Source organism: Cetorhinus maximus, unplaced genomic scaffold (assembly GCF_964194155.1).
Source record: "Cetorhinus maximus unplaced genomic scaffold, sCetMax3.hap1.1 HAP1_SCAFFOLD_382, whole genome shotgun sequence".
NCBI lineage: Eukaryota > Metazoa > Chordata > Chondrichthyes > Lamniformes > Cetorhinidae > Cetorhinus > Cetorhinus maximus.
This window is the reverse complement of record NW_027596328.1, coordinates 103,471-130,000: the sequence shown is the minus strand read 5'-3', so window position 1 is coordinate 130,000 and position 26,530 is coordinate 103,471. Positions and strand designations below refer to the sequence as shown.

Below are 26,530 nucleotides of genomic sequence, written 5' to 3'. Positions count from 1 at the left end.
AACCCCCTCAGAATCTTGTAGGTTACAATGAGATCGTCTCTCATTCTTCTAAACTCCAGAGAATATGGACCCAATTTACTCAGCTCCTCATCATAGGACAAACCCCCTCATCCCAGTGAACACCCTAGTGAACCTTTGCTGTACCACCTCCAGTGCATCTAGAGCCTTCCTTAAGTAAAAGCAAAAAGGCGTGAAACTTTGAGATCTTAATGTTGAGAGGGACTTGGGTGTACTCATGCAAGGAACACAGAAAGTTCACACACAACTAGCAATTAGAAAGACAAATGGTGTGCTGGCCTTTATTGCAATGGGACTGGAGTACTAGAATAAAGAATTCTTGCTATAGTTGTACAGGGTTTTGGCGAGACCACACCTGGTGTAGTGTGTGCAGTTTTGGCAATCTGAAATGAAAACAGTAAGTGCTGGAAATACTCAGCAGATCCAGCAGCATCTGTGGAGAGAAACACATTAACGTTTCGAGTCCATAGAAACTAGGAGCAGGAGTAGGCCATTCGGCCCTTCGAACCTGCTCTGCCATTCATTCTGATCGTGGCTGATCATCCAACTCAATAGCCTGCTCCCGCTTTCTCCCCATACCCTTTGATCCCTTTCGCCCCAAGAACTATATCTAACTCCTTCGTCCAATATGACTCTTCTTTGGAACTCACCTTCCCTTCTTAAATATGGAGACCAAAACTGCACACAGTCCTCCAGGTGTGGCCTCACCAAAACCCTGTACAACCATCGCTAGTCTTTTTTATTCTAGTACTCCAGTCCCATTGCAATAAAGGCCAGCACACCATTTGCCTTTCTAATTGCTAGTTGTGTGTGAACTTGCTGTGTTCCTTGCATGAGTACAGCCAAGTCCCTCTGAACATCAACATCTCAAAGTTTCAAGCCTTTTAAAAAATATTTTGCATTTCTAAATTCACTTACCAAAGTGAAGAATCTTACACTTCCCACATTATATCCCCGTCCATTCTTACTCAATTGTTAAGGGTTATTTTACACTCTAAATTTAGAGAATTCTTTCACTGAATTCCACAGAATTCCCAGCATAGCAACAGGCCATTTGGCCCATCTGCTCTGTGCTGGTGTTTCTGCTCCACACGCGCCTCCTCCCACCCCCTCTTCATCTCACCCCATCACCCTATCCTTCTATTCCTCTCTCCCTCATGTGTTTATCCAGCTTCCCCCTTAAATGCATCGATACTATTCACCTCCACCACTCCCTGTGGGACCGAGTTCCACATTCTCCCCAACTCTCTGGGTAAAGAAGTTTCTCCTGAATTCACCGTTGGATTTATTGGTGACTGTCTCATGTTGGGAGAGGTCTTGTGGAACAGTGGGTAACCTCTGAGCCAGAAGCTCCGGGTTTGAGTCCCACTCCAGGAGTTGATGGCCAAGAAGGGTGCATTTATAGTGCAGCCAAACAGGTTGAGTATCAAGTTGTAAACCCTTCCAACACAAGGCAATGGCAGAAAGTAAGAGTGGGAGAGATTCCAGCCATGTGAAAGAAATTGGTGCCTCTTGCATTACTATCCATAGCTCTAGGTTGCAACATGCGTGTAAAAGTGCATTGCCATAGCAGCTCGGGTTCCCTGAGTGATGTCACACTACACCACCATTTTGTATCGTTGACCCCAAATTGGACACGGACTCTACTTTCAAATTAAGGTATATGAGCACCTTTCGGCCCTCCCTCACCCAGAGAAAACAGCCCCAGGTAATGAAATTCTGCACAAAGGAACCGAGGGCATCCTGGCTAAGTTTGCAGATGATACAAAGATAGGGGGAGGGACAGGTAGTATTGAGGAGGCGGGGAGGCTGCAGAAGGATTTGGACAGGTTAGGAGAATGGGCAAAGAAGTGGCAGATGGAATACAACGTGGGGAAGTGTGAGGTCATGCACTTTGGTAGGAAGAATAGAGGCATAGACTATTTTCTAAATGGGGAGAGAATTCAGAAGTCTGGAGTGCAAAGGGACTTGGGAGTCCGAGTCCAGGATTCTCTTAAGGTTAACTTGCAGGTTGAGTCGGTAGTTAGGAAGGCAAATGCAATGTTGGCATTTATTTCGTGAGGACTAGAATATAAAAGCAGGGATGTGCTGCTGAGGCTTTATAAGGCTCTGGTCAGAGCACATTTAGAATATTGTGAGCAATTTTAGGCCCCGTATCTCAGGAAGGATGTGCTGTCCCTGGAGAGGGTCCATAGGAGGTTCACGAGAATGATCCCAGCAATGAAAGGCTTAACATATGAGGAACGTTTGAGGACTCTGGGTGTATACTCGATGGAGTTTAGAAGGATGAAGGGGGGATCTGATTGAAACTTACAGAATACTGAAAGGCCTGGATAGAGTGGACGTGGGGAAGATGTTTCCATTAGTAGGAGAGAATAGGACCCGAGGGCACAGCCTCAGAGTAAAGGGAAGACATTTTAGAACAGAGATGAGGAGAAACTTCTTTAGCCAGAGAGTGGTGAATCTATGGAATTCATTGCCACAGAAGGCTGTGGAGGCCAGGCCATTGAGTGTATTTAAGAGCGAGATAAGGGGATCAAATGTTAAGGGACAAAGGTGGGAGAATGCGGTTGAGAAACTTATCAGCCATGATTGAATGGCGGAGCAGACTCGATGGGCCGAATGGCCTAATTTCTGCTCCTATGTCTTATGGTCTTATGGTCTTAGCTAACCGACCGACAGATTTGTGCACCTGAGCTGAGCCAGGCTTAAGTGTGATACACAGCCCAGGAAAAGTCACTGAGAAACACACACCTGCTCCTCATGTTCCCAAGGACATATCCCCCACTTGTGATCATTAATGGCTGTTGTGTTCGTGTTATTCTCTGATAGCAGAGCTCCTACAGCCTATAAAACAGCCCTGCTGTCTGCAGTCAGCCATTGTGAAACCTGAAGCCACGATGAAGATCCTTCTGCTGGCCGTGTCACTGGGCTTTGCTGGTAAACGTGTCCCACTTTCTTTCTTCCTCGTGGCTCTCTCGGGTTTCCTCTCACTCTTTCTGCTCCTCCTCTCGAAGCCTTTCCCAGACCATCTCTCTCACCCTCTGTCTCTCTGACTTGCTGCCTCTCACTCTCTGTCTGTCTCTCTCACTCTCACTCTCTGTCTCTGTCTCTCTCTGTCTCTCACTCTCTGTCTCTGTCTCTCTCACTCTCACTCTCTGTCCGTCTCACTCGCTGTCTCCCCCTCTCTCTCTGTCTCTCTGACTCGCTGTCTCTCTCTCTCTTTGTCTCTCCCTGTCTCTCACTCACTGTCTCTCTCACTCACTGTCTCTCTCTGTCTCTCTCTTTGTCTCTCGCACTCGCTGTCTCTCTCTGTCTCTGTCTCTCTCTCTCTGTCTCTCTCTCTATCTCTCTCTCTCTGTCCCTCTTTCTCTCTGTCTCTCCCTCCCTCTCTCTGTCTCTCTCACTCACTGTCTCTCTCTGTCTCTCACTCTCTGTCTTTCTCTGTCTCTCTCGCTTGCTGTCTCTCTCTCTGTGTCTGTCCCTCTCTCTGTCTCGCTGTCTCTCTGTCTCTCTCTCTCTGTCTCTCTGTCTCTCTCTCTCTGTCTCTCTCTCTCTCTGTCTCTCTCTCTCTATCTGTCTCTCTCTCTCTGTCTCTCTCTGTCTCTCTCTCTCTCTCTCTGTGTCTCTGTGTCTCTCTGTCTCTCTCTCTCTCTGTCTCTCTCTCTGTCTCTCTCTCTCTCTGTCTCTCTCTCTGTCTCTCTCTCTCTCTGTCTCCCTCTCTGTGTCTCTGTGTCTCTCTGTCTCTCTCTCTCTCTGTCTGTCTCTCTCTGTGTCTCTGTCTCTGTCTGTCCCTCTCTCTCTCTGTCTCTCTCTGTCTCTCTCTCTCTCTGTCTCTCTCTCTCTGTCTGTCTCTCTCTGTCTCTGTCCCTCTCTCTCTCTCTCTCTGCTGCTTGTCCCTCCGTTTACTCCGGTGTTTAACGGTGATCTCTCTTCTCTTGGTACCACAGCTGCTGCCCCTCGCGATGACGACAAGATTGTTGGTGGTTACGAGTGTGCGAAGCACTCAGTGCCTTGGATTGTCTCTCTCAACGTGGGATGGCACATGTGTGGGGGGTCTCTGATCCACCCCCAATGGGTGGTCTCCGCCGGTCACTGCTTTCAGAGGCAAGTACCGAGGGCTCTGCGTGAAAAGAGGGTCAAAGATCAAAGGGAGAGTTGATGCTTCGAACCCAGAGCTTGGTTCTCGAGTTTCGCAGGCTTCTCGATGAGCCTCCCAAGATTGGGTTTGCATCGTGTGGGGAAGGTTGGGACGACCGAAGCCATAGCCTTCGGTCCCCGTGAGCAACTCCGTTCCCCAGACACCGATACCCCCGCCTTCCCCTCCCTGCTCACCATCTGACCAGGCCATTCTCACCCTCATTGTCCAATTCACCCTGAGCTGAGCATCCATCCCCCTATCATCCCCATCACCAAGACCGCCCATTTCCACCTCCGTAACATCAGCCCACTCCACCCCTGCCTCAGCTGATCGACTGCTGGAACCCTCACCCACCTCCAGCTCGACTCCTCCAGCACGTTGTAGGCCAGCCTCCGTGAGCTTGAAGGGTGTGTGGGTGGGATGAGGGTGTGCGAGAGGCTCGAGTGGAGTGTAAAACACTGGCACAGAGCAGTGGGGCCGAATGACCAGTTTCTGTGGTTAATTCTGATTCGATGAAAGCGATCTGGAAATGACCCACTGCACATCTGTATAACAATAGCTGGAATATAATGGGGGGAAGTGTCAGGTTCTTCACTTTGATCAGTGCATTTAGAAAAGGCGAATATCTTGAAACTTAGAAATGTTGATGTTGAAAGAGACAAGGTCCCAGTGCTCAAGGAGAACAGAGAGAGCAAACAACATGTTGTCCTTTATTGCAGGGGGATTGGAGAACAGGAATAAACAGGTCTTGCTGCAATTGTACAAGGCTTTGGGGAGACTGCAGCCATAACACAGCGCGTAGTTCTGGTCTCCGAAACCTGACTGCCCCACACCCAAACTCACAGCAACTCCTGTTCCCCCATCAACCTTTGTTTCTCGCTGACTAACATTGGCTCCCAGTCTGCAACTCATTGACTCTCAAAGTCTCATCCTTGCTTTCAAACCAATACATGATCACTTGCCCCCTCCCTACGTACCCCTCTCCATACCCTACAGCCCTCCCTATCTCTGTAACCTCTCCCAGCCCCTACAACCCTCCCTATCTCTGTAACCTCCTTCACCCCTACAAACCTCCCTATCTCTGAAAGCTCCACCACCCCTACAAACCTCCCTATCTCTGTAACCTCCTCCAGCCCCTACAACACTCCCTATCTCTGTAACCTCCTCCAGCCCCTACAACCCTCCCTATCACTGTAACCTCCTCCAGCCCCTACAACCCTCCCTATCTCTGTAACCTCCTCCAGCCTCTACAACCCTCCCTATCTCTGCAACCTCCTCCAGACCCTACAAACCTCCATATCTCTATAACCTCCTCCAGACCCTACAACCCTCCCTATCTCTGTAACCTCCTCCAGCCCCTACAACCCTCCCTATCTCTGCAACCTCCTCCAGACCCTACAAACCTCCATATCTCTATAACCTCTTCCAGACCCTACAACCCTCCCTATCCCTGTAACCTCCTCCAGCCCCTACAACCCTCCCTATCTCTGTAACCTTCTCCAGCCCCTACAACCCTCCCTATCTCTGTAACCTCCTCCAGCCTCTACAACCCTCCCTATCTCTGTAACCTCACCCAGCCCATGCAACCCTTCCTATCTCTGTAACCTCCTCCAGCCCATACAACTCTCCCTATCTCTGTAACCTCCTCCAGCCCCTACAACCCTCCCTATCTCTGTAACCTCCTCCAGCCCCTACAACCCTCCCTATCTCTGTAACCTCTTCCAGCCCCTACAACCCTCCCTACCTCTGTAACCTCTTCCACCCCCTACACATCTGCCTATCTCTGTAACCCCTTCCAGCCTCTACAACGCTCCCTATCTCTGTAACCCCTTCCAGCCCCAACAACCCTCCCTATCTCTGTAACCTCCTCCAGTCCCTACATCCCTCCCTATCTCTGTAACCCCTTCCAGACCCAACAACCCTCCCTATCTCTGTAAACTCCTCCAGCCCCTACAACCCTCCCTATCTCTGTATCCTCCTCCAGTCCCTACAACCCTCCTTATCTCTGTAACCTCCTCCAGCCCCTACAATCCTCCCTATCGCTGTAACCTCCTCCAGCCCCTACCACCCTCCCTATCTCTTGTAATATCCTCCAACCCCTACAACCCTCCCTATCTCTTTATCCTCCTCCAGCCCCTACAATCCTCCCTATCGCTGTAACCTCCTCCAGCCCCAACAATGCTCCCTATCTCTGTAACCTCCTCCAGCCCCTACAACCCTCCCTATCTCTGTAACCTCCTCCATCCCCTACAATCCTCCCTACCTCTGTAACCTCCCCAGCCCCTACAACCCTCTCTCTCTCTGTTACCTCCTCCAGCCCCTATAACACTCCCTCTCTCTGTAACCTCCTCCAGCCCATACAACTCTCCCAATCTCTGTAACCTCCTCCAGCCCCTACAACCCTCCCTATCTCTGTAACCTCCTCCAGCCCCTACAACCCTCCCTATCTCTGTAACCTCGTCCAGCCCCTACAACCCTCCCTTCCTCTGTAACCTCTTCCACCCCCTACACATCTGCCTATCTCTGTAACCCCTTCCAGCCTCTACAACGCTCCCTATCTCTGTAACCCCTTCCAGCCCCAACAACCCTCCCTGTCTCTGTAACGTCCTCCAGTCCGTACATCCCTCCCTAGCTCTGTAACCCCTTCCAGCCCCAACAACCCTCCCTATCTCTGTAAACACCTTCAGCCTCTACAACCCTCCCTATCTCTGTTTCCTCCTCCAGTCCCTACAACCCTCCTTATCTCTGTAACCTCCTTCAGCCCCTACAACCCTCACTATCTCTTTAACCTCCTCCAGCCCCTACAATTCTCCCTATCTCTGTAACCTCCTCCCGCCCCTACAATGCTCCCTATCTCTGTAACCTCCTCCAGCCCCTACAACCCTCCCTATCTCTGTAACCTCCTCCATCCCCTACAATCCTCCCTATCTCTGTAACCTCCCCAGCCCCTACAAGCCTCTCTCTCTCTGTAACCTCCTCCAGCCCGTATAACCCTCCCTCTCTCTGTAACCTCCTCCAGCCCCTATAGCCCTCACTCTCTCTGTAACCTCCTCCAGCCCCTATAACCCTCCCTCTCTCTGTAACCTCCTCCAGCCCCTATAACCCTTCCTCCCTCTGTAACCTCCTCCAGCCCCTACAACCCTCCCTATCTCTGTAACCTCCTCCAGCCCCTGCAATCCTCCCTATCTCTGTAACCTCCTCGAGCCCCTACAACCCTCCCTATCTCTGTAACCCCTTGCAGCCTCTACAACCCTCCCTATCTCTGTAACCCCTTCCAGCCCTTACAACACTCCCTATCTCTGTAACCTCCTCCAGCCCCTACAATGCTCCCTATCTCTGTAACCTCCTCCAGCCCCTACACCCCTCCCTATCTCTGTAACCTCCTCCAGCCCCTACACCCCTCCCTATCTCTGTAACCTCCTCCAGTCCCCTACAACCCTCGCTATCTCTGTAACCTCCTCCAGCCCCTACACCCCTCCCTATCTCTGTAACCTCCTCCAGCCCCTACAACCCTCCCTATCTCTGTAACCTCCTCCAGCCCCTACACCCCTCCCTATCTCTGTAACCTCCTCCAGCCCCTACACCCCTCCCTATCTCTGTAACCTCCTCCAGCCCCTACACCCCTCCCTATCTCTGTAACCTCCTCCATTTGCGGCCTCTTGAGCAACCTCTGATTTTTCTGGCTCCAGTGTGGGATTGAGGAATACAGGGGGAAAGAAAAGAACTTTCCCTCTAAAGAGTCGTGGGGTGGAATTATGAGACACACACACACACACACACACTCCTCCACCCCGAAGACCTTCAGATGATAAACTGTTTGACGTATTGACACTTAATTGGGAGTTAAGCGACTGAGGGATATTCAGAAAGGGCTGTGAACTGGGACTTCACATTTGCCATTGGCAACAAAAATGGAGGACCAGGCCCAACAGGCCTGTCCTCCTGTGTTCCCAAGTGGTGACGAGGCCTTCTCATTGCCCTGTGGAAAACAGACTAACGTTCCCTTTCCTGTCATTCCCAGCCCAGGGAGCTGACAGGGAACACCCGAGTTAGCGCTGTGTGCGCCAATGGGCTGTAGCAAGATGGCCGCCGGTCAACCACAGTCTCGCTCTAAGCTGGTTCTCTATCTTATTCCTTAGACGTATCCAGGTGCGTCTGGGAGAGCACGACATCGCGGCCAAAGAGGGTACCGAGCAATTCATTAAATCCGTCAAAGTCATCAGACACCCCGGGTTTAACTACAACACCCTGGACAATGACATCATGCTGATCAAACTGTCCAAACCTGCCGCACTCAACGACAACGTGGGGACCATCGCCCTGCCCAGCAGCTGTGCCTACGCCGGGGAATATTGCCTGATATCCGGCTGGGGAACGACCGAATCCAGCAGTAAGGGGCAGAGAGGGAGTTGACTCGGGCCGGGGTCTCTGCGAGTGCTCGCTGGGGGGTGTGTGGGAGGGAGGTCAGGGTTTAGCAATGGGCCGCAAGATGGTGGCTCTTACACATCCAGCGCCAAGACCCCTCCGCTCGGAATCGGGCGGTGGGGCGGGGAGCTTGGGTTCGAACCTCACTCCAGAAACCTGAGCACTCCTGGCGTTAGCGCCGAGAGAGTGCTGCCCACCCAGCGGTGCTGTCTTTTTCAGGCGAGACGCTTCCTTGCCCAGTCCTCGCCTGTCCCCTCAGGCGGGTGTGAAAGATCTCCCGGCCCCTATGTTTCGGAGAGGAGAGGGTGGGAGCTCTGCCCGGTGACCTGGGCCCGATGTGCATCCCCACCCCCAACACCGAAACAGATCATCGAGTAATTGTCTCTTTTGCTATTCGCGGGATCTTGCTGTGCACAAACCAGCTGCTCTGTCTCCCCCCCGTCCAAGACTTGAAAAGTGCGTCACTGGCTGTGAGGTGTTGTGAGATGCGCTGAGGGGGTTATGGAAACGCCTGATCGTACGTTGGAAGTGAGAATGTGTAGCACCGAATGTTTTGACCCCCATGTAGGTGTGGATAAGCTCGCGCGCCCTCTAACCTCTGACCTTTGCTTTGATTTAGAGGTCAGCGGGGACCAGCTGCAGTGCCTGGATGCCCCAGTTCTCAGTGATGCCACTTGTGAAGGTTCCTACCCGGGGATGATTACAAACAACATGATGTGCGTCGGTTATGTGGATGGCGGGAAGGACTCTTGCCAGGTACGGGCCCTTGAACAATACGGGACAGACCAGAGGGACCCCCGCTCCCTATCACGGGGAGGGGAGGGGGGTAAAGGCAGTAAGAGCGGGGCTCAACTGGATTGCTCCCTGGGAGAGCCAGCATGAACAGGATGGAGCGAATGGCCCTCCCTCCTGAACCGCGTGCTGTGCATTCAGGGCCGGTGCAGGCACAGAGCCAAGTCCGGGGTCACCCAGAGCGGTAGCGTTTTGTGTTGGGGGGAGGGCGGGGGATGGGGTGGGTGGGGGGGGTGGCGGAGGGATGGGGTGGGGGTTGGGCGGGAGGGTGGGGGATGGGGTGGGGGGAGGGCGGGGGATGGGGTGGGGGTCGGGGGGAGGGCGGGGGATGGGTGGGGTTTGGGTGGAGGGCGGGGGACGGGGTGGGGGTTGGGGGGGGAGGGCGGGGGATGGGGTGGGGGTGGGCGGGGGATGGGGTGGGGGGTGCGGGACAGGTAAAATCTGCCCTCCTTACCCGGTCTGGCCTACATGTGACTCCAGGCCCACAGCCACGTGGTTGTCTCTTAACTGCCCCTCTGAAATGGGCGAGCGAGACACTCAGTTCAAGGGGGCAATTAGGGATGGGGGGGGTGAATGTCTGTCAATTCCTGCATCCGATGGAAGGATGAATAATAAAACAAGTAAAGTCAGCGTCATAATAATCTCCCTTGTCAGGTAATAAATCTAGAATTATAAACGAGGAATTTTTATTGCCCCAAATGCGTTTCGGGTGGGTAACTGTAGATGTGGGTTCGGTGGGTGTGGTGAGGTGCTGTGGTGAGGGGTGTGCACAAGGCTGAAGGTTCACCTCGGGCACCGAATACTCTGGGACCAGCCCTGTCTGTGATTACAGACGGGACAGAGCCCCAGACTGACCCTCTGGCCCCAGGAGGGACACGCGGCCAGCGGCCTGGTGCTCTCAATAGGTGGCGATGTCTCTGGATGTTGGTCAGTGCAATGTGCCGATTGAATTCCAAACCAAACCCCCCACCCCACCCCCTCAAAACCATTCACAGCACATGGTGGTACATTGAGTGAAACATGGATGAGCTAAACGAGGGTCCGGTTTCTCCATCCAACAGCACGACTGAGGTAACCAGACATGCTGACCCTACGGGTATCCATGTCTGCATTCCAGTAACAGACAGTAACCTTGTGCTACTCCCTCCCTATCTCTGTAACCTCCTCCAGCCCCTACAACCCTCCCTATCTCTGTAACCTCCTCCAGCCCCTACAACCCTCCCTATCTCTGTAACCTCCTCCAGCCCCTACAACCCTCCCCATCTCTGTAACCTCCACCAGCCCCTACAACCCTCCCTATCTCTGTAACCTCCTCCAGCCCCTACAACCCTCCCTATCTCTGTAACCTCCTCCAGCCCCTACAACCCTCCCTATCTCTGTAACCTCCTCCAGCCCCTACAACCCTCCCTATCTCTGTAACCTCCTCCAGCCCCTACAACCCTCCCTATCTCTGTAACCTCCTCCAGCCCCTACAACCCTCCCTATCTCTGTAACTTCCTCCAGCCCCTACACCCCTCCATATCTCTGTAACCTCCTCCAAAACCAGACCCCTCCCTATCTCTGTAATGTCCTACAGCCCCTCCAACTCTCCCTATCTCTGTAACCTCCTCCAGCCCCTACCACCCTCCGAGATCTCTGCGCTCCTCCAATTCCGGCCTCTTGACCATCCCCCGATTCCCATCGCTCCACCATTGGCGGCCGTGCCTTCAGCTGCCTGGGGGCCCTAAGCTGATGAATTCCCTCCCTAAACCTCTCCACCTCTCTCTGTCTCTCTCTTGTTCACGTGCTCTCTGTCTCCATCTCTCTCTCCTCCTTTAAGACGCTCCATCCTTTTTGACCGAGGTTCTGATCACCCGTCCCGAATATTTCCTTATGGGACTCCATGTCAAATGCCGTCTGATTAACGTGGCTGTAAAGCTTCTTGGGGGCGTTTTACTATGATACAGGCGCTATATAAATGCAAGGTGAACCAGGGGGAAGGTGTGCCATGGGAGGTTGGCCAATATTCGGCGTGGTTGAGTGTTTGCGGTGAGCAGGCGGGTTTAGAACTCTCTTTAAGCGCTGACCTCACCATGCGGAGCTGCTGATGGATTTGATGTGCTGTTCTTCCACAGGGAGACTCGGGTGGTCCGGTCGTGTGTAATGGAGTGCTCCAGGGCGTCGTGTCCTGGGGGTACGGCTGTGCAGATAAAGGCTACCCCGGAGTCTACACCAGGGTCTGCAAATACGTCTCCTGGATCCAGGACGTCATCGCCGCAAACTGAGCTCATCACTTGGCGGGGGAGAGCCCTCCGAGCTAATATGGTGCTGAATCATTCTCTGCTCCGTGTCCGAGGCCTGACCTCTCTGTACCAGCTCATGGAAAAAAATCAATAAAAAGAATTGCAAAAATACACCAGACTTTGTCTTTTCCAGTCTGAGGAGCTCCCACCCTCAATGTTCTCCCCCCCACACGATCGCATCAGCTTGGCTCCTGTTGGCTTGCGTTTACTAACCGAGCGGTTGAAGATGATCAAAGGATTCGATAGGGTCGATAGAGAGAATCTATTTCCTCTGGTGGGGGTGGAAAGAGTCCAGAACCAGGGGGCAGAACGTTAAAATTCCAGCCAGACCGTTCAGGGGGTGATGTCACTTCTTTACACAAAATTCTGGAACTCTCTCTCCCTGCCCCCGCCCCCCAAAACCCCATTCCTCCCGCCCTGCTCAAAGGGCCTGTGGGTGCTGGGTGCCAGCAATGGTAATGCCATTGAACGTCAAGGGGCGATAGATGGATTCTCTCTTGTTGGAGATGGTCATTGCCTGGAACTCGTGTGGCGTGAATGTTACTTGCCACTTGTCAGCCCAAGCCTGGATATTGTCCAGGTCTTGCTGCATTTGGACATGGACTGCTTCAGTATCTGAGGAGTTGCGAATGGTGCTGAACATTATGCAATCATCAGCGAACATACCCACTTCTGACCTTACGATGGAAGGAAGGTCATTGATGCAGCAGCTGAAGATGGTTGGGCCGAGGACACTACCCTGAGGAACTCCTGCAGTGATGTCCTGGATCTCAGATGACTGACCTCCAACAACCACAACCATCTTCCTTTGTGCTCGGTATGACTCCAACCAGCAGAGAGTTTTCCCCTTTATTCCCAACTGACTCCAGTTTTGCTAGGGCTCCTTGATGCCACACTCGGTCAAATGCTGCCTTGATGTCAAGGGCAGTCACTCTCACCTCACCTCAGCAGTTCAGCTCTTTTGTCCGTTGTCGAACCAAGGCTGTAATGAGGTCAGAGGTTGAGTAACCCTGGCGGAACCCAAACTGAGCATCAGTGAGCAGGTAATAGCTGGTTGGGATTTGTCCTGCTTTTAGAGTATAGGACACACCAGGGCAATTTTTCACATAGCCAGGTAGATGTCAGTGTTGTATGGGCCTATACTGCCTTGGGTTTAGGAGAATGAGATCTGAGCTCATTGATACGCACAAAATTCTCAGGGGGTTAGGCAGGGTCGATGCTGAGAGGCTGTTTCCCCCAACACCCCCCCCACCCCAATTCCCTCAAACCACACCACCGGCCGGAAAATCTCAAATTCGGGAGCGGGCACAGTCTCAGGATAAGTGGACTGAGATGAGGAGAAATTCCTTCAATTGGAGGTTTGTGAATCTTTGGAATTCTCTCCACCCCATCCCCCCGAGAGCTGTGGGTGCTCAGTCGTTGAGTCTATTCAACACTTGAGGCCGATAGATTTTTGGACACTAGGGGAGAGGGTGGGAAAGGGGAACTGAGGGAGAAGATCAGCCCTGATCTGACTGAATGGGGAAGCAGGCTTGAGGGGCTGAATGGCCTCTCCCGTTGCAAAGCACTTTGGGAGATGCTGAGGTCAAGAAAGGTGACATAAAAGTCCTTCCATCTTTCTTGCAGTCCCTGTGCGTTTTGGTTAAAATGCTGGTTCTAACTGTTTACATACAGTTTCTATTCATATTCTATAGTCCACTGCTGTCCAGACCATTATCTTGAGCACTCACAATCGGCTGATCCCTTCCTACTGAGGCTAAACCTGATGTCCAGACAGCAGGTTGAGATGAACAATCCTACAAACACATCTCCTTCAACCTCAAACCTCAACTTGAAGATTTGACTATTTCTAAGCGCCCGTGGACCGGCCTCCCAAATTCCATCCTCCATAAATGTCCGGAGAAACAGAACTTTGTTAGATCCCGTATCCTAGTGGACACCAAGTTACCCAAAAACCCTCCCTCTGTAACCTCCTGCAGCCCCTATAACCCTCCCTCTCTCTGTAACCTCCTCCAGCCCCTATAACCCTCCCTCTCTCTGTAATCACCTCCAGCCCCTACAACCCTCCCTATCTCTGTAACCTCCTCCAGCCCCTACAACACTCCCTATCTCTGTACCCTCCTCCTGGCCCTACAACCATCCCTATCTCTGTAACCTCCTCCATCCCCTACAACCCTCCCTATCTCTGTAACCACCTCCAGCCCCTACAACCCTCCCTATCTCTGTAACCTCCTCCAGCTCCTACATCCCTCCAAGGTCTCTACGCTCCTCCAATTCCAGCCTCTTGAAAATCTCCCCATTCCCATCACTCCACCATTGGCCACGGTGCCTTCATCTGCCTGGGACCTAAACTCTGGAACTCCCTCCCTAAACCTCTCCTCCACTCACTCACTCCTTCTCTCCCCTCCTTTAAGACGCTCCTTAAAAACCGAACTCTTTGACCGAGCTTTTGATCACCTGACCCTAAAGTCTCTTTATGTGGCTCAAGGGGTAAAAGGTGGACATATTGAGTTAGGCTACAGGTCGGCTACGATCTCTTTGAATGGCGGAACCAGCTAGAGGGGCTCAATGGCCTCCTGCTGTTCCTGTATTCCTGATGCTTCATTATGCTGGTAATCTCAGTCCAAGGTTATAATACTCCGCCAATCTCTAACTGGATAGATTAAGGGATTTTGAAAGCCAGTTAAGCATTTGGAGTAGGGAGGAAGTTTAATAATCAAATTCTATTATCTGTGATCTTTTATAAGCTCTATCTCAGCTTCCAAAAGCAGAGCCATAAAACAGCATTGGGAGAGAAAGGGACAAAGGGATTCAGTTGATGGGCCAATGTTGTATCAATTGGACATGAGAGGGGAAGCTGAATATGCATCCAGGAAAAGTTATGTTGAGGAAAATAAAGTAGGGTAACTCTGTCCTGGATAATGGGACTCAAACTCCCTGAATATGCATCCTCAGGTACACACTCCAGTAACTGCGGCTCCTGGCCTGTGTGTTTTGCTTTTCTACCTCTTTGACAACTACTTTAAAACTATCTCCAGCCACTTTGAAGAGGAAGAGGATTGTCACACCTCTGGTTCCCGCCATATGCAGCCTCAGACCTTTAGGTGGCTGCATCCCTTTAAATTTCCTCTAAAGGGGTCAAAAAACCTGCCTTGCTGCATTGGTCCCACGTTCCTTAATCACCCCCCAAACCCGCAACCTCCGCATCTAGAAGGACAAGGGCAGCGGACGCATTGGAACACCACCACCTGCAAGTCCCTTTCCAAGCCACTCACCATCCTCACTTGGAACTTTATCAGCTGCCCCTTCACTGTCGCTGGGTCAAAATCCTGGAACTCTCTCCCTAACAGCAATGTGGGTGTACCTACACCACAAGGACCGCAGCGGTTCAAGAAGGCAGCTCACCACCACCTTCTAATCCCTGCTTTATATCCATAACCTTGAAAGTTCCTCAAATACCTATCAGACTCCCTCTTGAAATTATTTACGAGGGTATATTTTATGGAGGACATATTACTCACCACTTCCCCACTGGTCGAAAAGTCACTCAGCACCTTGGCATCTTTAAATCAAGCGACCCTGTGCAGCAAGACGGTATAACTAGGTCTCCCAGCTAGGGGGCGGTATATGACATGACTCCCACCTCTCCAATTTGGCTTTGACCAAGGGTGTAGATTTCTTTGTCAAAGTTCCAACCATTAAGAATTTGAAAAGAAGGTTGCAGGTCTCTTTGTCCTAGCAGACTCTGGTGGCCAGGCCTGGCTTATGAAATGTAGATGGCCTTTATATAATTGCCTTTTAATTTGGTCTCTACAGCCCACAGGGGTCATTAGTGCCACTTCAGAGATAGCGAGATGCAAGGTGCTGCCAGACAGCTTCTGTTGGTCAAGGGTCACAGCCTGACATAGATTATGTCATTTGAAAAGGTCATTGTCCAGTTTTAAAATTTTAGGAAGTAATTACACGTAAAATATATATGTTTTATAAAATTATAGAGTGCGCGGACTTAGCCCTATTACAAGACCCAAACCAGTTACAGGAAGACTTTCCTGCTTTTATATTGCACCTGTCGAGACAGGAATTCCTGGATGTTCGATAACCCATGGTCCACCTTCGACCACACTAGTAGCCACCTGATCCTAGAATAAGGAAGTTATTGACTAGTCAGAGTGATCAGTCTCTGTCGATGAGACCACAGCAAATCCCCACGCGAGGTTGGGGGAGATACACCTCCAGTGAATGAAGAGCTTTGTGAAACATGAGAGCCAAACTTCCCCTGTTCCTCCCGGTTTCTGGAATTCCTGGTTCAATATTCCTTCTCCCATCTCCTGGCGTCGGCGGTGATGATGGGAACCCGTTGCTGTGCTGGACAGTGTTTAAATTCTTCCTTAACCAGGGGTTGTAGTGCTGCGGGAGCGCAGCTCCTAGACCACCTCATGGCACAGTAGGAACACGTCTGACTTCAGACTCGCATTAAAGAGGTCGGCACCCAGACTCATTCAGAGAGCGAGGCCTGAGGCTTGATCTGACAGGATGGTGAGTTGAGATTGATTGATACGGATGGACATTGCCTTAATACAAGCCGCCTGTCTGAGTTGAAGGACAGTGGGGGTTGATTCTTTGGTAGTGAATTGTGTTTGTTGACCTGGGACTTTATTGTAAGGCAGCCACACACCCAAAAGACAACATTTTGCCAACGCACAGGAATACAATGACACAGTAAGGATGAACAGGAGTAACACATGGGCCTTGAAGCGATACAGAGGCATATTTTTTATTGTGGGGACTTAGTGAGATTTTTTTAACCAGAATATGTTTCCGGGAGAATGAAGGATTAATAACATTCGAGGCACTTTGTGTGCTGGGCAGAGACATCTCCGATTTCCACTTTCCCTCCTGTAATAATGATGCAGGGATCAAATAGGCAGTGGGGGACTCAGAGGAGTAAATGGTGCTTGGGGATTGGCAGCTCAGGCAGACACAATCCAACGGTTACACATCAGCAAAAGCAGTGTCCAGGTTTTGCCAATGGGAATCGCTGTCTGAGCAACTATTTCTCAACACAAGCAGCTCAACGCCTAACTTTCTAAGCTGCTCCTGGATTTCTGTGCATTCGGGGACCAGCCAGCATGGACAGATAGACATTGGCGGCCATCTGGCCTGGTCCTGTTGTGTGGGCAGGAGGCACAGTGAAACTATTAAAAAAAGAGAGAGGGAAATAAACTCATCAAGCAAGAAGGAGGCAGAAGTGCTGAGTATTTCCGACATTTTCTGTTTTTATTTCAGGTTTCCAGCATCTGCAAGTGTTTTGCTTTTGTGTTGAAATAAAAAAGCCGATTGTTTGCTGGGAAGACTGTCTGTCACTAAGTGTCTCACCCCACCCATAGCTACATACAAGGGGAGGTGGGAGAATGCGGCAATCTGAGTCTCAGCTCTGTATTGTGCAAGATTTTCAGCTTCAAACCAACTTCCTCTTCCGTGCAACACCTGCAGCAACACTGACTGAAAATTAGTGGATTTTAGTGGTGGCTTCCACAAAAAAAGACACTTTAGAAAGAAGCAGGCGTTCCAGCAGTAAAAAGACATTCACTCAATGCCACTGGTTTTAAACATAGACACTGTACATCATTATCCAACCGGGATACAGGACGCGAGATACTGTGCTGGTTGACCAGAGAGACCTGGAGGTGTATGGACTAGAGACACCTGGAGGTGTGCGCTTGGGCTAGAGAGAACTGGAGGTGTGCGTTTGGGCTAGAGGGAACGGGAGGTGTGTGCGTGGGCTAAAGAGAACTGGAGGTGTGCGCTTGGGCTAGAGAGAACTGGAGGTGTGTGCTTAGAGAGAACTGGAGGTGTGTGTTTGGGCTAGAGAGAACTGGAGGTGTGTGCTTGGGCTAGAGAGAACTGGAGGTGTGCGTTTGGGCTCGAGAGAACTGGAGGTGTGCGCTTGGGCTAGAGACACCTCGAGGTTTGTGCTTGGGCTAGAGAGAACTGGAGGTGTGCGCTTGGGCTAGAGAGAACTGGAGGTGTGTGTTTGGGCTAGAGAGAACTGGAGGTGTGTGCTTAGGTTAGAGAGAACTGGAGGTGTGTGTTTGGGCTAGAGAGAACTGGAGGTGTGTGCTTGGGCTAGAGAGAACTGGAGGTGTGCGTTTGGGCTCGAGAGAACTGGAGGTGTGCGCTTGGGCTAGAGAGAACTGGAGGTGTGCGCTTGGGCTAGAGATAACTGGAGGTGTGTGTTTGGGCTAGAGAGAACTGGAGGTGTGCGCTTGGGCTAGAGAGAACTGGAGGTGTGTGAATGGTCTAGAGAGAGTTGGAGGTGTGCGCTTGGTCAAAGAGAACTGGAGGTGTGCGCTTGGGCTAGAGAGAACTGGAGGTGTGTGTTTGGGCTAGAGAGAACTGGAGGTGTGCGCTTGGGCTAGAGAGAACTGGAGGTGTGTGTTTGGGCTAGAGGCACCTGGAGGTGTGCGTTTGGGCTCGAGAGAACTGGAGGTGTGTGTTTGGGCTAGAGAGAACTGGAGGTGTGCGCTTGGGTAGAGAGAACTGGAGGTTTGTGTTTGGGCTAGAGGGAACTGGAGGTGTGAGCTTGGGCTAGAGAGAACTGGAGGTGTGTGCTTGGGCTGGAGACACCTGTAGGTGTGCGTTTGGGCTCGAGAGAACTGGAGGTGTGTGCTGGGCTAGAGAGAACTGGAGGTGTGTGCTTGGGCTAGAGAGAACTGGAGGTGTGCGTTTGGGCTCGAGAGAACTGGAGGTTTGTGCTTGGGATAGAGAGAACTGGAGGAGTGCGCTTGGGCGAGAGACACCTGGAAGTTCGTGCTTGGGCTAGAGAGAACTGGAGGTGTGCGCTTCGGCTAGAGAGAACTGGAGGTGTATGTTTGGGCTAGAGAGAACTGGAGGTGTGTGCTTGGGCTAGAGAGAATTGGAGGTGTGTGCTTGGGCTATAGAGAACAGGAGGTGTGTGCTTGGTCTAGAGAGAACTGGAGGTGTGCACTTGGTCTAGAGAGAACTAGAGTTGTGCGCTTGGGCTCGAGAGAACTGGAGGTGTGCGCTTGGGCTAGAGAGAACTGGAGGTGTGTGTTTGGGCTAGAGAGAACTGGAGGTGTGTGCTTGGGCTAGAGAGAACAGGAGGTGTGCGTTTGGGCTAGAGTGAAATGGAGGTGTGCGCATGGGCTAGAGAGAAGTGGAGGTGTTTGGACTAGAGAGAACTGGAGGTCTGCGCTTGGGCTAGAGAGAACTGGAGGTGTGTGCTTGGGTTAGAGAGAACTGGAGGTGTGTGTTTGGACTAGAGACACCTGGAGGTGTGTGTTTGGACTAGAGAGAACTGGAGGTGTGTGCCTGGGTTAGAGAGAACTGGAGGTGTGCGCTTGGGCTAGAGAGAACTGGAGGTGTGTGTTTGGGCTAGAGAGAACTGGAGGTGTGTGTTTGGGCTAGAGAGAACTGGAGGTGTGTGCTTAGACTAGAGACAACTGGACGTGTACGCTTGGGCTAGAGAGAACTGGAGGTGTATGCTTGATCTAGAGAGAACTGGAGGTGTGTGCTTGGGCTAGAGAGAACTGGAGGTGTATGCTTGGGCTAGAGAGAACTGGAGGTTTGTGCTTGGGCTAGAGAGAACTGGAGGTGTGTGTTTGGGGTGGAGAGAACTGGAGGTGTGCAATTGAGCTGGAGAGAACTGGAGGTGTGTGATTGGGCTGGAGACACCTGGAGGTGTGCGTTTGGGCTCGAGAGAACTGGAGGTGTGTGTTTGGGCTACAGGGAACTGGAGGTGTGTGCTTGGGCAAGAGAGAACTGGAGGTGTGCGCTTGGGCTAGAGAGAACTGGAGGCGTGCGCTTGGGCTAGAGAGAACTTGAGGTGTGTGCTTGGTCTAGAGAGAACTGGAGTTGTGCGCTTGGTCTAGAGAGAACTGGAGGAGTGCGCTTGGGCTAGAGAGTACTGGAGGTGTGCGCTTGGGCTAGAGAGAACTGGAGGTGTGTGTTTGGGCTAGAGAGAACTGGAGGTGTGTGCTTGGGCTAGAGAGAACTGGAGGTGTGCAATTGGGCTAGAGAGAGCTGGAGGTGTGCGCTTGGGCTAGAGATTACTGGAGGTGTGCATTTGGGCTAGATAGAACTGGAGGTGTGTGCTTGGGCTAGAGATACCTGGAGGTGTGCGTTTGGGCTAGAGGGAACTGGAGGTGTGTGCTTGGGCTAGAGAGAAATGGAGGTGTGTGTTTGGGCTAGAGAGAACTGGGGGTGTGCACTTGGGCTAGAGAGAACTGGAGATGTGTGCATGGTCTAGAGAGAGCTGGAGGTGTGCGCTTGGTCAAAGAGAACTGGAGGTGTGCACTGGGGCTAGAGAGAACTGGAGGTGCATGCTTGGGTGAGAGAACTGGAGGTGTATGCTTGGGCTAGAGAGAACTGGAGGTGTGTGCTTGGGCTAGAGAGAACTGGAGGTGTATGCATGGGCTAGAGAGAACTGGAGGTGTGTGCTTGGGCTAGAGAGAACTGGAGGTGTGTGTTTGGGCTAGAGAGAAGTGGAGGTGTGCGCTTGGGCTAGAGAGAACTGGAGGTGTGTGTTTGGGCTGGAGGCACCTGGAGGTGTGCGATTGGGCTCGAGAGAACTGGAGGTGCGTGTTTGTGCTAGAGAGAACTGGAGTTGTGCGCTTGGGTAGAGAGAACTGGAGGATTGTGTTTGGGCTGGAGGGAACTGGGGGTGTGTGCTTGGGCTGGAGACACCTGGAGGGTTGCGTTTGGGCTCGAGAGAACTGGAGGTGTGTGTTTGGGCTAGAGAGAACTGGAGGTGTGTGCTTGGGCTAGAGAGAACTGGAGGTGTGCGTTTGGCCTCGAGAAAACTGGAGGTGTGCGCTTGGGCTAGAGAGAACTGGAGGAGTGCGCTTGTGCTCGAGAGAACTGGAGGTCTGCGCTTGGGCTAGAGAGAGCTGGAGGTGTGTGCTTGGGTTAGAGAGAACAGGAGGTGTGTGCTTGGGCTGGAGAGAACTGGAGTTGTGTGCTTGGGCTAGAGAGAACAGGAGGTGTGCGCTTGGGCTAGAGAGAACTGGAGGTGTGTGCTTGGGCTAGAGAGAACTGGAGGTGTGTGCATGCACTAGAGAGAACTGGAGGTGTGTGCTTGGGCTAGAGAGAACTGGAGGTGCATGGACTTGAGAGACCTGGAGGTGTGCGCTTGGGCTAGAGAGAACTGGAGGAGTGTGATTGGGCTAGAGAGAACTGGAGCTGTGCGCTTGGGCTAGAGAGAACTGGAGGTTTGTGCTTGGTATAGAGAGAACTGGAGGTGTTTGTACTAGAGAGAACAGGAGGTGTACGCTTGGGCTAGAGAGAACTGGAGTGGTGTGCTTGGGTTAGAGAGAACTGGAGGCATGTGTTTGGACTAGAGACACCTGGAGGGGTGTGTTTGGACTAGAGAGAACTGGAGGTATGTGCTTGGGCGAGAGAGAACTGAAGGTGTGTGCTTGGGCTAGAGAGAACTGGAGGTGTGTGTTTGGGATAGAGAGAACTGGAGGTGTGTGCTTGGGCTGGAGAGAACAGGAGGTGTATGCTTGGGCTAGCGAGAACTGGAGGTGTGTGTTTGGGATAGAGAGAACTGGAGGTTTGTGTTTGGGCTATAGAGAACTGGAGGTGTGTGCTTGGGCTAGAGAGAACTGGAGGTGTATGCTTGGGCTAGAGAGAACTGGAGGTGTATGCTTGGGCTAGAGAGAACTGGAGGTGTGTGCGTGGGCTTGAGAGAACTTGATGTGTGTGCTTGGTCTAGAGAGATCTGGAGGTGTGCGCTTGGTCTAGAGAGAACTGGAGGTGTGCGCTTGGGCTAGAGAGAACTGGAGGTGTGCGCTTGGGCTACAGAGAACTGGAGGTGTGTGTTTGGGCTAGACAGAACTGGAGGTGTGTGCTTGAGCTAGAGAGAACTGGAGGTGTGTGTTTGGGCTGGAGAGACCTGGAGGTGTGCATTTGGGCTACAGAGAACTGGAGGTGTGTGTTTGGGGTGGAGAGAACTGGAGGTGTGCGCTTGAGCTAGAGAGAACTGGAGGTGTGTGTTTGGGCTAGAGAGAACTTGAGGTGTGTGCTTGGTCTAGAGAGAACTGGAGGTGTGTGCTTGGGCTAGAGAGAACTGGAGGTGTGCGCTTGGGCTAGAGAGAACTGGAGGTGTGCGCTTGGGCTACAGAGAACTGGAGGTGTGTGTTTGGGCTAGACAGAACTGGAGGTGTGTGCTTGAGCTAGAGAGAACTGGAGGTGTGTGTTTGGGCTGGAGAGACCTGGAGGTGTGCATTTGGGCTACAGAGAACTGGAGGTGTGTGTTTGGGGTGGAGAGAACTGGAGGTGTGCGCTTGAGCTAGAGAGAACTGGAGGTGTGTGTTTGGGCTAGAGAGAACTTGAGGTGTGTGCTTGGTCTAGAAAGAACTGGAGGTGTGTGCTTGGGCTAGAGAGAACTGGAGGTGTGCGCTTGGGCTAGAGAGAACTGGAGGTGTGTGTTTGGGCTAGACAGAACTGGAGGTGTGTGCTTGGGCTAGAGAGAATTGGAGGTGTGCGCTTGGGCTAGAGAGAGCTGGAGGTGTGCACTTGGGCTAGAGAGAACTGGAGGTGTGCATTTGGGGTAGAGAGATCTGGAGGTGTGTGCTTGGGCTAGAGACACCTGGAGGTGTGCGTTTGGGCTAGAGAGAACTGGAGGTGTGCGTTTGGGCTAGAGGGAACTGGAGGTGTGCGCTTGGGCTAGAGAGAACTGGAGGTGTGTGTTTGGGCTAGAGAGAACTGGAGGTGTGCGCTTGGGCTAGAGAGAACTGGAAGTGTGTGCATGGTCTAGAGAGAGGTGGAGGTGTGCGCTTGGTCAAAGAGAACTGGAGGTGTGCGCTGGGGCTAGAGAGAACTGGAGGTGCATGCTTGGGAGAGAGAAATGGAGGTGTATGCTTGGGCTAGAGAGAACTGGAGGTGTGTGCTTGGGCTAGAGAGAACTGGAGGTGTATGATTGGGCTAGAGAGAACTGGAGGTGTATGCATGGGCTAGAGAGAACTGGAGGTGTGTGCTTGGGCTAGAGAGAACTGGAGGTGTGTGATTGGGCTAGAGGGTACTGGAGGTGTATGCTTGGGCTAGAGAGAACTGGAGGTTTGTGCTTGGGCTAGAGAGAACTGGAGGTGTGTGTTTGGGCTAGAGAGAAGTGGAGGTGTGCGCTTGGGCTAGAGAGAACTGGAGGTGTGTGTTTGGGCTAGAGGCACCTGGAGGTGTGCGTTTGGGCTCGAGAGAACTGGAGGTGCGTGTTTGTGCTAGAGAGAACTGGAGGTGTGCGCTTGATTAGAGAGAACTGGAGGATTGTATTTGGGCTAGAGGGAACTGGAGGTGTGCGCTTGGGCTAGAGAGAACTGGAGGTGTGTGCTTGGGCTGGAGACACCTGGAGGTTTGCGTTTGGGCTCGAGAGAACTGGAGGTGTGTGTTTGGGCTAGAGGGAACTGGAGGTGTGCGCTTAGGTTAGAGAGAACTGGACGTCTGTTCTTGGGCTAGAGAGAACAGGAGGTGTATGCTTGGGCTAGCGAGAACTGGAGGTGTGTGTTTGGGATAGAGAGAACTGGAGGTTTGTGTTTGGGCTAGAGAGAACTGGAGGTGTGTGCTTGGGCTAGAGAGAACTGGAGGTGTATGCTTGTGCTAGAGAGAACTGGAGGTGTATGCTTGGGCTAGAGAGAACTGGAGGTGTGTGCGTGGGCTAGAGAGAACTTGATGTGTGTGCTTGGTCTAGAGAGAACTGTAGGTGTGCGCTTGGTCTAGAGAGAACTGGAGGTGTGCGCTTGGGCTAGAGAGAACTGGAGGTGTGCGCTTGGGCTACAGAGAACTGGAGGTGTGTGTTTGGGCTAGACAGAACTGGAGGTGTGTGCTTGAGCTAGAGAGAACTGGAGGTGTGTGTTTGGGCTGGAGAGACCTGGAGGTGTGCATTTGGGCTACAGAGAACTGGAGGTGTGTGTTTGGGCTAGAGAGAACTTGAGTTGTGTGCTTGGTCTAGAGAGAACTGGAGGTGTGTGCTTGGGCTAGAGAGAACTGGAGGTGTGCGCTTGGGCTAGAGAGAACTGGAGGTGTGTGTTTGGGCTAGACAGAACTGGAGGTGTGTGCTTGGGCTAGAGAGAATTGGAGGTGTGCGCTTGGGCTAGAGAGAGCTGGAGGTGTGCACTTGGGCTAGAGAGAACTGGAGGTGTGCATTTGGGGTAGAGAGAACTGGAGGTGTGTGCTTGGGCTAGAGACACCTGGAGGTGTGCGTTTGGGCTAGAGAGAACTGGAGGTGTGCGTTTGGGCTAGAGGGAACTGGAGGTGTGCGCTTGGGCTAGAGAGAACTGGAGGTGTGTGTTTTGGCTAGAGAGAACTGGAGGTGTGCGCTTGGGCTAGAGAGAACTGGAAGTGTGTGCATGGTCTAGAGAGAGGTGGAGGTGTGCGCTTGGTCAAAGAGAACTGGAGGTGTGCGCTGGGGCTAGAGAGAACTGGAGGTGCATGCTTGGGAGAGCGAAATGGAGGTGTATGCTTGGGCTAGAGAGAACTGGAGGTGTGTGCTTGGGCTAGAGAGAACTGGAGGTGTATGATTGGGCTAGAGAGAACTGGAGGTGTATGCATGGGCTAGAGAGAACTGGAGGTGTGTGCTTGGGCTAGAGAGAACTGGAGGTGTGTGATTGGGCTAGAGGGTACTGGAGGTGTATGCTTGGGCTAGAGAGAACTGGAGGATTGTGCTTGGGCTAGAGAGAACTGGAGGTGTGTGTTTGGGCTAGAGAGAAGTGGAGGTGTGCGCTTGGGCTAGAGAGAACTGGAGGTGTGTGTTTGGGCTAGAGGCACCTGGAGGTGTGCGTTTGGGCTCGAGAGAACTGGAGGTGCGTGTTTGTGCTAGAGAGAACTGGAGGTGTGCGCTTGATTACAGAGAACTGGAGGATTGTATTTGGGCTAGAGGGAACTGGAGGTGTGCGCTTGTGCTAGAGTGAACTGGAGGTGTGTGCTTGGGCTGGAGACACCTGGAGGTTTGCGTTTGGGCTCGAGAGAACTGGAGGTGTGTGTTTGGGCTAGAGGGAACTGGAGGTGTGCGCTTAGGTTAGAGAGAACTGGAGGTGTGTTCTTGGGCTAGAGAGAACTGGAGGTGTGTGCATGCACTAGAGAGAACTGGAGGTGTGTGCTTGGGCTAGAGAGAACTGGAGGTGCTAGGACTTGAGTGACCTGGAGGTGTACGCTTGGGCTGGAGAGAACTGGGGGTGTGTGCTTTGGTTAGAGAGAACTGGAGGTCTGTGTTTGCACTAGAGACACCTGGAGGTGTGTGTTTGGACTAGAGAGAACTGGAGGTGTGTGCTTGGGCTAGAGAGAACTGGAGGTGTGCGCTTGGGCTAGAGAGAATTGGAGGTGTGTGTTTGGGATAGAGAGAACTGGAGGTTTGTTTTTGGGCTAGAGAGAACTGGATGTATGTACTTGGGCTAGAGAGAACTGCAGGTGTATGCTTGGGCTAGAGAGAACTGGAGGTGTATTCTTGGGCTAGAGAGAACTGGAGGTGTGTGCGTGGGCTAGAGAGAACTTGAGGTGTGTGCTTGGTCTAGAGAGAACTGGAGGTGTGCGCTTTGTCTAGAGAGAACTGGAGGTGTGCGCTTGGGCTAGAGAGAACTGGAGGTGTGCTCTTGGGCTAGAGAGAACAGGAGGTGTGTGTTTGGGCTAGACAGAAGTGGAGTTGTGTGCTTGGGCTAGAGAGAACTGGAGGTGTGCGCTTGGGCTAGAGAGAAATGGAGGTGTGCGCTTGTGCTAGAGAGAGCTGGAGGTGTGCGCTTGGGCTAGAGAGAACTGGAGGTGTGCATTTGGGCTAGAGAGAACTGGAGGTGTGTGCTTGGGCTTCAGACACCTGGAAGTGTGCGTTTGGGCTAGAGAGAACTGGAGGTGTGTGTTTGGGCTAGAGAGATCTGGAGGTGTGCGCTTGGGCTAGAGAGAACTGGAGGTGTGTGTTTGGGCTAGAGAGAACTGGAGGTGTGCGCTTGGGCTAGAGAGAACTAGAGGTGTGTGCATGTTCTAGAAAGAGCTGGAGGTGTGCGCTTGGTCAAAGAGAACTGGAGGTGTGCGCTTGGGCTAGAGAGAAATGGAGGTGTATGCTTGGGTGAATGAACTGGAGGTGTATGCTTGGGCTAGAGAGAAATGGAGCTGTGTTCTTGGGCTAGAGAGAACTGGAGGTGTATACTTGGGCTAGAGAGAACTGGAGGTGTGTGCTTGGGCTAGAGAGAACTGGTGGTGTATGCTTGGGCTAGGGAGAACTGGAGGTGTGTGCTTGGACTAGAGAGAACTGGAGGTGTGTGTTTGGGTTAGAGAGAACTGGAGTTGTGCGCTTGGGCTAGAGAGAACTGGTGGTGTGTGTTTGGGCTAGAGGCACCTGGAGGTGTGCGTTTGGCCTCGAGAGAACTGGAGGTGCGTGTTTGTGCTAGAGAGAACTGGAGCTGTGCGCTTGGGTAGAGAGAACTGGAGGATTGTGTTTGGGCTAGAGGGAACTGGAGGTGTGCGCTTGCGCTAGAGACAACTGGAGGTGTGTGCTTGGGCTGGAGACACCTGGAGGTTTGCGTTTGGGCTCGAGAGAACTGGAGGTGTGTGTTTGGGCTAGAGAGAACTGGAGGTGTGTGCTTGTGCTAGAGAGAACTGGAGGTGTGCGTTTGGGCTCAGGAAAACTGGAGGTGTCCGCTTGGGCTAGAGAGATCTGGAGGTGTGCGCTTGGGCTAGAGAGAACTGGAGGTGTGCGCTTGTGCTAGAGAGAGCTGGAGGTGTGTGCTTGGGTAGAGAGAACTGGAGGTGTGTGCTTGGGCTGGAGAGAACTGGTGGTGTCTGCTTGGGCTAGAGAGAACTGTAGGTGCGTGCTTCGGCTAGAGAGAACTGGAGGTGTATGTTTGGGCTAGAGTGAACTGGAGGTGTGTGT

The 26,530-nt window shown here is 52.3% G+C and overlaps 1 protein-coding gene across 1 annotated transcript; it reads left to right on the top strand.

Moving 5' to 3' along the window:
* The first annotated feature begins 2,918 nt into the window (after window positions 1–2,918).
* On the top strand, window positions 2,919–11,640 carry LOC144673554 (trypsin-like). The gene is made up of 5 exons (XM_078535317.1): window positions 2,919–2,958; window positions 3,969–4,125; window positions 8,299–8,549; window positions 9,204–9,340; window positions 11,491–11,640. The coding sequence occupies exons 1-5, from the start codon at window positions 2,919–2,921 to the stop codon at window positions 11,638–11,640; spliced, it is 735 nt and encodes a 244-aa protein (XP_078391443.1).
* Window positions 11,641–26,530: the final 14,890 nt, after the last annotated feature.

What these genes read in the sequence shown, in the direction of transcription:
- LOC144673554 (XM_078535317.1), top strand. Translation starts at nt 2,919, where the DNA reads ATGAAGATCCTTCTGCTGGCCGTGTCACTGGGCTTTGCTG. An exon ending in GCCGGTCACTGCTTTCAGAG is followed by an intron (nt 4,126 to 8,298) that starts GCAAGTACCGAG and finishes CTTATTCCTTAG; the next exon opens with ACGTATCCAGGTGCGTCTGG. An exon ending in GCGGGAAGGACTCTTGCCAG is followed by an intron (nt 9,341 to 11,490) that starts GTACGGGCCCTT and finishes GTTCTTCCACAG; the next exon opens with GGAGACTCGGGTGGTCCGGT.